The following is a 10,657-nucleotide window of genomic DNA, read 5'->3' on the forward strand; positions in this document are numbered from 1 at the left end:
TCATCAAATCTTGTCCAATGTTTGATAGAAAAACTTCATTTAATAACAACTCGCCTTTCAAAGAGAATGGAGGCACCGACACTTTTGAGGGTTTACTCAATTAATATTCACTGGTAAATAAGAAAATATTCTGGATGGAGAAATGTAGCCTGCCCTGAGAGCACTCAGCCACATCAACTACTTATGAGAATGAAAATAAGAAACATAAAAGTTGATTATGAAAAGAACCACAAAAAAAATTCCAACACTCATAGTACTTGAAGATAGCTGGGATGGCCTCACTTTGCACTGGCCAACTGAGCTCGCAGCAATTTGGCAGCTGCAACCACGTTGGTCAGGGCAGGAATGACCTCGGTGTACTTCCTGGTCTTCAGACCACAGTCAGGGTTAACCCATAGAATGTTTGTTTCGAGCACAGCAAGCATCTGGCAAAACAGAAGAAACAGTTAAGCTTCGAGTTATATGTAATTTACCCATCCTATGAAATTCAACATATAAGTTCAGAGCATTAGTGAGAACCTTGCTGATACGATCTGCAATTTCTTCTACGCTTGGAATGCGAGGAGAGTGAATGTCATAGACACCAGGGCCAATTCCGGCACCATATTTCACACCCTCTCGGAAAACTGAGAGAAGTTTCTCATCGGAACGAGAATTCTCAATGGTGATTACATCGGCATCCATATCAATGATTGAATGAATAATATCATTGAAGTTAGAGTAGCACATGTGGGTATGGATCTGCACCGAAGACAATCAGGAGCTTTAACAACCCAGAACAAATTGTATGTGACAACAATCAATGTCTTGATGCACAATATGTCACAGGCATCATCTGCAGATAATTAAGTTTTCACAAACCTGAGTTGTATCTTGCACACCACAGTTAGTGATACGGAACCCGTGTACAGCCCAATCCAGGTAATAAGCATGTTCAGCCTTGCGTAGAGGCAATCCTTCTCTAAGAGCAGCCTCGTCAATTTGAATAACCTAAGGTCATAGAAAACCAATATTTCAATGACAATTCTAAAATATGAAGACATCATTTAAATATTCTACCCAGTGGTCTTTATACACATTTAAATATTTGTATAAAAACCAATTGGCAGTAGTTGATAGTAATGGAATTTACCTGAATTCCACCCGCTTCCAAATCTTCCACCTCGTCCTTGATGGCCAAGGCAATTTGCATGCAAGTTTCAGATCTGCATCATGCTTTGCATTAGTGACTCTAGCTGACCAGTTATGCTCAGTCCCCAATTCAAGGACGGAAATAATTAGAAAATTCAAAATATTACGACAGATACTTCGGACGCCCTTACCTTGGTTGATCATTTCTAACAAAGGACCAGTTCAAAATTGTCACTGGGCCAGTGAGCATTCCCTTCATGGGTCGAGCAGTCATGCTCTGAGCCATCTTGGACCAAAAGACAGTCATAGCCTTTGGGCGACTGACATCACCATAGATAACTGGTGGCTTCACACAACGGGATCCATAAGACTGTACCCAACCATTGACTGTAAATGCAAAGCCCTGAAGCTGTTCTCCAAAGTACTCCACCATGTCATTCCTCTGTAACAGTAAAGTCAGACAATTAGATTTTACTTGCCCATTCGAAACCCTATAACAGCTTCAGCATTAAATGCAATGTATTTGACACTCGCCTCAGGTTCTCCGTGCACAAGCACATCAATATCAAGGTCCTCTTGCAATTTGACAACCTTGGCAATTTCTTCCTTGATGGAGCTAACATATTCTTCCTCTGAAATCCTGTTATAACATCAGGTGTTATTTGTTAAATCCATGCATCTAGATAATACCGTTTTCAAATTTGATTTCAATTGACAAATCAAAACAATGCAAAACAAAACCCACTTGTTTATCTTGAATTCACGACGAACCCTACGCAATTCAACTGTCTGTGGGAATGACCCAATTGTTGTCGTGGGAAGAATTGGAAGATTCAACTTTTTCTGTTGTTGCTCAAGACGAATGTTTACTGGCGTAGCTCGTCGATGGTCAGAAGTCTTCAACGCTGCGGCCTGCAATTAGAATCACGAAAGTTATGACTAGCATCAGATGAAGGTGCATTAAGATGCTCAAGTAAAATCCGAGGTTGTATTAGACACTATTGATGGTGCACATCAAAACATCATCATCTACAGTATCTTTGTGTACAGAGTTTGGGACGTATGTATAAAATGATACAAGATCTCAGATAAAAATCAATGACCAACTACAGAGAAGAATACAATAAGCGTACAGAAAATTAATTGCACTTACAGCTTTTTGAACTGCCTCATTTGTCACTCTTGGAGACGTCCTCCTTGAAGCCAGTGCAGATGCGTTGACCGCAAAGAATGTCTGCAGTGGCAAACAACATGCTCATTCAAACACTCTCCATACTATAGTCAAGAAATGCCAAAAAAAATATTAAATGCTCACAAATTCAGGTGTCTATGACATTCCAATACATTCCAAATTCCAAATACTCATAATAGAAGCAATACCTCATCTTTCTGACCAGCCAATGCCTTGGCTAAGGCATCCACTTCAATAAGCTTTTGTGCAGCAAAAGCTAACCAAGACTTAATTTCATTATCAAGCTTTGTTTCATTTTCCAAATCCACAGCCGTATGCAAGAGGGAGCAGGAAGTAGAGACAACTAGTTTATCTGCAAGCAGACCGGAAATTGTATTACAAATACAATAGCATTGAAAATTGCATAAGCTGCAACCGATAATAAAAATAAAAAAATTCATGCAGGTATACCTTTCCCAACTATGCTCTCAAGGCTTTCCAAAACGGTCAATGAAGCAGCCAGATCATTGGCCCAAATATTTCGGCCGTCAACTACTCCTGCAAACAAGATTTTGTCAGCAGGGAAACCAATCTCCTTGATGAGTTCGAGAGTCTTTGTTCCACGGATAAGATCAAACCCAATAGCAGTGATACCCTTCAAGCCAGTAATGGCCCTGCAAAGATCGATGTTTCATAACATCAGATATCTAAAAACGTGAAATCCATTCTTCTAAGAGGCTAAGATACCTAAAATATACTGACAAATTAAAAAACTTCAAAGATGAAATAAGACGGGCTCTTACTTGTAAGTCTCAACAGGGATATCAGCAAAGTAAGTTTCTACAAGCAGATTAACACCGAGAGATGATGCTTCCAAGTAAGAATATGCCTTCGAAAAGGCTTCCAACTGATGAACCTCAAGATCCATTACAAGAGATGGTTCATCGAACTGAACCCATGTTGCACCAGCTGCCTCCAACTCAGACACAACTTGCCTGAATAAGACGGCCAAGTTTGACATATTAGTGTTCTCGTTTAAAACTTGCTCTTTTAAACTATGCTAACTTAAACCTGCCACTACAGAAAGCCCTCAGCCAAATACTTGTTACAACAAATGCTTACTTGTAAATTGGAAGGATTGAATCAAGAAGAGTAAGAAGATTAAAGGTCTTTGCCACGCCTTTTGCGGGCTTAGACAATAGCAAGTATGACACGGGTCCTACAATCACGGGCACAGTATCAATGCCCAGCTGCATCAAAAAAACAATGTAGCCAAACAAACTATGTCAATATCAGCGCAGAACTGACAGGAAGTCATCTTTTTAGCGATCCATTGAGTTGTATGATATTCAGTAAATCAGTTCTAGGGCAATAAAACGTGTCCTACGGACGAGATCTCTTAATTAAGAAAAAGAAAATATATTGTTTGAGATCTCTTAATTAAGAGAAATTTATATTGTTTATTGACTGGCACCAAAAGACGGAAACTGACTGGGAAAGGGTATTTCAATTTTGAAAACTGGAAGGCAGGGGAAATTTCAAAGTTAATCTCCTAATAGGCGGTAACCCTACTTGGAATTCAAGTGTAGGCCAATAAACATCAACTGGCTTTCTAATATTGAAATAACAAATGATCCACAAAAGAGGAAGTATAGATCTAGCACCTCTTTAGCCTCCTTGTATTCTGCTACTGCCTTGTGTGATGAGTAAGCAAATTTGATCTCCGGGCCCAACTCTGGAACGATGTAGTGACTGAAAAGAACAAAGACAGCACATTCTGCTTAGATCATGGCCAAATGCCCATCAACAAGACATATGAATCCTCAGTGAAAGGCAGCACAGTTCAGTCTTTTGGTGTAAACCCATGTTCACGGGTACAATGACCAAGTTAATCGGGATCGAACTTACTAGTTGGTGTCAAACCACTTGGTCATCTCCATTGCAGGGAGTGTAGCGTTTCCTCGGGCCATGGAAAAGTAAGTGTCGAATCCAATCTCACCGCCAGCGAAGCCATACCTAGGAGGAACAGCTCCAAGCATGGCAGTGGTGTCCAGAACTTGATCGTAGTACGAGAAAGTGTTGCTGGGAATCAATTTGACTCCGGCAGCTACCATCTGCTTCCAGATCGAAGACCTCAGTTCCTTAGCCACAGTCTCGAGAGCTGCAGCAGATGTTTTGCCATCCCAGAAGGACTCCAGAGCGAACTTGAGCTCTCTCTTGGGGCCCATGCGAGGGTATCCAACAACGTGGGAAGCCATTGCTTTCGGGATTGAAAAGTCCTAACTTCCCTGCAAGTGAGATCAAGTCCTGAATTAAATTATGATTAAACTTGAATTTCAATTTTGGTTACAAGATTAGAGCTCCCATGCAACACCATCATACACAGATATGCAAGCAATAAATATCAATAGAGAGGCCGCTGTATCAATGAACTAAGTCTCCATGCCACGGTGTCTAGGGTTTATGCAAGTTTTTTATATAGAAATCCATGCGAAAACCCTGACCTATTATCTGTTAAAAAATAAAGAAACCTAGATCTGTAAAGCCATGCCCGGTTGTGTTATAATTCAGCAGTAGCTATCTGATCCTTCACTATGTAGCAACCGTTATATTAACAGATCCACACTGCCTCCGCCCTTTTGCAAGCATCTAAATGCTCGACATTTGACAGAATAATAGCTATCTGATCCTTCACTATGTAGCAACCGTTATATTAACAGATCCACACTGCCTCCGCCCTTTTGCATGCATCTAAATGCCCGACATTTGACAGAATAAAGAAGACCGATTAAAGGAAAGAGGTCATACCTTTGAAGGAAAAGGTGCTGCAAACCAGAGACAGAGACGGAGACCAGCAGAGTTTCCGTTAGTAAACAGATAGGTTCCTGCTGTTCCTTCAAAGGATCGAAGGAGAGTATGCTCGAATTAGCAAGCTGAATGATTTTTTATAGCCACTCGGAGAAGCCACAGCCGAGGACACACTCACCAAGAACAATTACCGGCGGCCACCTTCCGAAACGGGCCCCGCCAGTCGCCGTATGCGTGAGTTCGTAGCAAATCACCCTACCATCACCGGTAAAATGGGGAAAGCTTAGATGGCATCCACGCTACGAACGGTGTCTGGATCTCCGGTTCCGTCGGGACCGGAGAAATTTGGTACGGTAGGTCGCGGTGTCGACTCCGCTGCACGTCTCTGGCATAAACACCGTTCGAACTATTAGTGCAGTCGTGGCCGTCGAGCTTGTCCGATCCGACGACTGTGAAGGAACATCACGTGTCGGTCCCCAGTTTCTCAATGCCCCTGCATCGGATAATTCAGAACTTCGTAATTAATGATCAATTATAATTTATTTTTTTGTTACAAAAAATAAGTTGGTGATATTTTAGGGTTCGTTAGTTTTGGAAGTGGAGAAGGACTCGGTCGTGGGGGCCATGGGGTTTGGTGGTTTCCCCACACGACTTGTCCATTAAGTTTGACAGCTTGAAAGTTGAGCGCCACGTCACTTCATGGGTTGGGGTGGGAGCAGGAGCGTTGTTTTCAGAGTGGGTTAGTAGGTAGTGGGTTGGTGGGTTAATACTGTTTTACTCAATAAAATAAAATAGTATTTTATAAAAATTAAAAAATCATGTATTAAAAGAGTTTGTTTTAATCATTTTAAATAAGAATTAGAATTTACATCTACGTTATATAATATATAAAGTATAATGTAAGGGGAGTAGGGGCAGGTTCCAAAATTCCCTCGAGAGATTAGTGGAGTTATTAGATATGCTTTCAGTTATTTTAATCTAGGAAATCATGGTCACGGGAGAAAGGGCTCTAAACGTTTTTTCCTTAAAATTTGTTTTGGTTTGCGTGTCGATTTTGTAGAAGTTTTGGGGCTTTGGGTCTCACTCGTTATGTGGGAATCGAGGGTTGCAGATTTTGGAATATCCAATAAAAATTGTAAATTGCTATGGGCTTTATGATGATAGAGGAGAGTTTTGGAAATATATCGAAGATAGTGATTTTTTTTTTAAGAATCAAAAAGCATTAATATATTATAGGAGAGATATAAGAGTTCCATAATAATTACATTTGAGATGATCTAAAAGAAATTTTGGTCAAATATATTTGTTCATAAAAGATTCATATTTTTGTCTTTACAGATGTGACCAATAGAACTTCCGACCATGCAGCCTCAGAAATAGTTGATCCTATCCATCCAGCCAGTCAGGTGAGGCACTAAAATGTGATTTTTCCTTGATAAGAAATCGACCATAACTTTCGAATCTCCAAATATTGATACCTGTTGAATATCAAGGAAAAGACAAAATTTTAAGAGTTCAGCAAGAGCCATAGCCTTCGCCTTGCTATTGGAGCCAGAACCTCCGTTCCAGTGGATGGAAAAATGAATGTTTTCGTTCATCATAATGATAAAACCACATCCACATACACCCAGTTGTTCAGCACCGTCGAAGAATGCTAATGGGAAAGTTGAGCATTCTGTTGATTGCAATTCGGAAACAATCTTTTTTTGATTAGTAGACTTCTGTGGGAGGGCATCAAAATTAGCAGAAATCCTATCTATGATTTCCGAGCATGAGGAATTAGAGCCTTTAAAGATGTTGAGGTTGCGCCACTTCCAAATGTTCCACATGGAACGGATAAAAATCCTTCGCCATGTTTCTTTCTGTCCGCTACACCATAGAATCCATTCATAAATTGAATCCTGTGAGCAGTGCTGAAAACCATATTCTTTTTCTAATGCCAGCCATATCTACTTCGTTTTTTTACATTTTAAAAATAAATGCACATTACTTTCCTCGTTCGATCTGCATAATGCACAAATATTTGGGCCGTGTCATCCTCTTTTCATTAAATTCTCCCATGTTAAATTTCTGTTGTGAAAAGCAATATAGGATCATTTTCGATGGGCAGCCATCCTTCCAGAAAATCTGAGGAAAAACAGGGGTGCAGGGAATCTGCTACAATATCATATGTTGATAAACCTCTTTTACTCTCACAACATTTATTTCTTTCGAAATGTTCCATGTTAGATAGTCAGAATCCTCTGAACGGAAAATGCCACAGTTCCGAAGACCCGTCCTAATGCGAACCCATTGATGTGCAATCTCCTGGGGCATTTGCAAATCGCCAGCTTCTTTCCACATCGAGATGGGGCCTTGCCAGCCAACAATCAAACTGTCCCAATAAAACATGCCTCTTCTTTGAAAGAAATTCAGTAAGGATTCAGGTATATTTAACTCTTCAGCGCCGCATTTGAAACGATCTTTGCCAATAAGTATCTTACTTCCAGTTTGAAAATGCCAGATTAAATTCTTTAAGAAATACGGTTCAATCCTGCGAAAACTAAGCCAGATTGGAGACCCATATGACGCACCAATGGAACCTTTCCTGAACCAAAACTGTAAGCTCTTCCTGCCTAAGTACTTCATCCGAATCATGTAACTCCATGGACCCTCACCCTGTATAGCTCTCCATAGCAACTTGCACAATAGGGCTTTTCCGAAAGAGCGCAAATCAATCAAGCCCCAGCCTCCCATATTCTTTGGTAATGATATACTGGCAAGTTTTATGAGATGGTATTTCCTCCTTTCAGCTTGACCCCCCCATATAAAATTAGTTGATAATCTATTCATGTTATTAATAATACTCGCTAAGAAGAAATAAATGCGCCCAATAAACTGCAAGTTGGTTTAAAATTGATTGCACTAATATCATTCTTCCCGCCAAGGAGAGGCATCTGAATTCCCATGCAGAAATCCTCCTGTAGAATCTATCCAAGATCCAATTCCAATCAGATTTCGAGTAACCATTAGATTTAATCTGGAAGCCCAAGTACTTTATGCCACAGCTGATAGATTGCGCATTCATTCCAAATAGCTCTGATAACCATAAAACATCTTCAGGATTTAAATCATAGTGATAGATAGTAGACTTCTCATTGTTAACTTGTAAACCCGTAGCCATTTGAAAGTTTTTTATGATATCATAGAAACGTAACCAAGTGACCCTGCAAAACATGGCGAATAAGATGATATCATCAACAAATAAATTATGTGATAAAGAAATATTTCTGCAGATTTTAAGGGGGCGCCACATATTTTCATTTACAGCCTTGTTGATATGCAGGCTAAGAGTATCCATCGCCAGGATAAATAACAACGGAGAGAGGGAGCATCCTTGCCGCAGGCCCCTCTCCGCACGGAAGAAAGGGGATGGCATGCCATTGATGATGATTGCATAATCCACAGGTTCAACACAAGCCATGATCCAATTGATCATATTGGATCTCAAGCCAATTCTTGCAAGCAAACACCTAATGTAGCCCCAATCTAGGCAATCGTATGCCTTCTAGAGGTCAATTTTGATAATAATCGCCCCACATTTTTTTGAATGAATAGCATATAATGCCTCTTGTGTGCCAGCAATTGCATCATGAATGTTTCTCCCTTTTAGAAAACCGTGATGTTCTTTTGTTAGAAATTCTGACAAAACTCCCTTCATTCTCTCAGCTATGATCTTTGAAACGATCTTGAAGGTAATGTTACACAACAAAATCGACCTAAAATCCTTGAAGGTCTGTGCATCCCCCTTTTTGGGAATGAGAGCGATATTGGTGGAGCAGAGCTGTTTGCTGATACTGCCCGTCGTTCTGGTGCCTTCAACCATCCGCAACAGGTCATCCTTGATGATATCAAAGAAATGGATGAGAAACTCAATCAACCATCCATCCGGACCGGGACTTTTGTCCCTTTTGAATGATTTCATAATTGCAAGTAGTTCATCCTCTGTAACAGGCTGATAAATTTGATCATTTAAATCACCATCAAACATCCACGGAAATAAGTCTATTCCCCATAATATATCCTGAAATCTGTGATTATTCACTCTACTATATTGATTTTTGAAATATGCCACCGCCTCATTTGTAATATCCTACTGGGAAAAAAGGAAGCCTCCCTTACCGTCGTTGATTTTCCATATTGCATTTTTTTCCCTTCTTGAGTTGGCGAATCTATGGAAAAATTTTGAGTTCTGGTCGCCTTCTTTCATCCATATCGCCCTACTTTTCAACCTCCAGAAAGCTTCTTCTTGTTTCAAGATTAACAATTTCTTCTTTTGAGGACTCTTAATACGACATCTCATTTCATAAGACAAAGAATCATATGCCATAGATTCCGCAACAAAGTCAAGCTCCTTTTGGATATCCCGGAGATCTTTTTTATTCGCTTGCCTTTTCTGAAACTGCCATTCTTTTACAATCTTCCAGATTTTATCCATCTTATCATTGAAGGACATATGGATAGGAGCATATCTTGATGAAGACATCTCTTTCCACGCTTTTAATACAGTGCTATTGAAGTCAAGATCCTCCAGACATTGTCTATTGAATTTAAATGGGAAGCCTTTTCTAAATCCCATAGCCCTCCACCCAAGCATGATCGGCCGATGATGGGATATAAAGACATTTTCGACTGTTGAATAAGGCATGCCCAGGGATTCAATCAAATTGACATGTATGATGAATCTGTTGATTCTCTTAGCAATGTAAGCCTTTTCATTCCTACCATTGTCCCAAGTAGGAAGGATTTTGGGAGGGAGAGTGTCGATAAAATTTCTATTTAGAAACTCATTCCTAATCCTGGCAGCAATAGGATCCTGTTTCTTACTGATGCCCCAGATTTCGTCCATGTTAAATGTGATATTTAGGTCACCTGCAATCAATAATGATTCAACATCAAAAATTTCTGAAGCGAAGAGACTTTCCCAAAATGTCGATCTGTTCTTGTATGGAGCATATATGTTCAATATATTAATATGACATTTAAGCCCTCTAATCTGAGCAGAAATGAGAATGCCTGCAATGCAGCTGTAAGCTTTTGCACATATCCAATGAGGGTCCCATAATACCGCTAAACCACCAGATAGGCCTATGGCCTCAACCGCTGAGATGTGCCATAGGGAAAACATTTTCCTGAAGTAGGACACTGTAACAGATGCAGCATGCATGGTCTCTTGAATTAAAATGATTTTAGGGCTCGTCGATAAAAAAAAGTTTTGTAAGGCCAAAAATTTCAGGTCTGCTCCCAGACCTCTAATATTTACAGATATTATGAAATTCATTTCAAAGGCGATCCGGCCTTTCCAGCTCTAAGAGGCCTGTCTTCAGACATGTCAATAATAGGAATGTCAACCAAAGAAAGATTTCTGATGCTACAGTCAGAAACAACTCCCCTCCCCCTGAAGTGCCTACTGCCCCTATTATTCTTTCTTCTCACTGTGATATTTCTAGCAGAAGAAGGGCTGATCTTAGGCGATTTTGGAATATCAGGCTTATGAACAGTGAGAGG

At 40.1% G+C, this 10,657-nt stretch overlaps 2 protein-coding genes across 2 annotated transcripts; both read right to left on the reverse strand.

Moving 5' to 3' along the window:
* On the reverse strand, window positions 1–5,268 carry LOC149231500 (5-methyltetrahydropteroyltriglutamate--homocysteine methyltransferase 2). The gene is made up of 15 exons (XM_089379205.1): window positions 5,111–5,268; window positions 4,211–4,590; window positions 3,967–4,054; window positions 3,425–3,552; window positions 3,106–3,297; window positions 2,774–2,976; window positions 2,512–2,675; window positions 2,285–2,365; window positions 1,877–2,043; window positions 1,666–1,771; window positions 1,323–1,573; window positions 1,133–1,205; window positions 862–990; window positions 520–741; window positions 1–425 (listed from the first exon to the last, which is right to left on the reverse strand). The coding sequence occupies exons 2-15, from the start codon at window positions 4,558–4,560 to the stop codon at window positions 279–281; spliced, it is 2,301 nt and encodes a 766-aa protein (XP_089235331.1). The 5' UTR covers window positions 4,561–4,590; window positions 5,111–5,268; the 3' UTR covers window positions 1–278.
* A 3,974-nt stretch (window positions 5,269–9,242) lies between these two features.
* Window positions 9,243–10,316, reverse strand: LOC149231501 (uncharacterized). Its single transcript, XM_089381654.1, has one exon. The coding sequence runs from the start codon at window positions 10,314–10,316 to the stop codon at window positions 9,243–9,245; it is 1,074 nt and encodes a 357-aa protein (XP_089237780.1).
* Between the last annotated feature and the right edge of the window lie 341 nt (window positions 10,317–10,657).

The sequence above is a fragment of the Pinus tabuliformis genome, chromosome J (assembly GCF_031772625.1).
Source record: "Pinus tabuliformis cultivar Carrire ecotype Pingquan chromosome J, CPIR1, whole genome shotgun sequence".
In the NCBI taxonomy this organism is placed as follows: Eukaryota; Viridiplantae; Streptophyta; class Pinopsida; order Pinales; family Pinaceae; genus Pinus; species Pinus tabuliformis.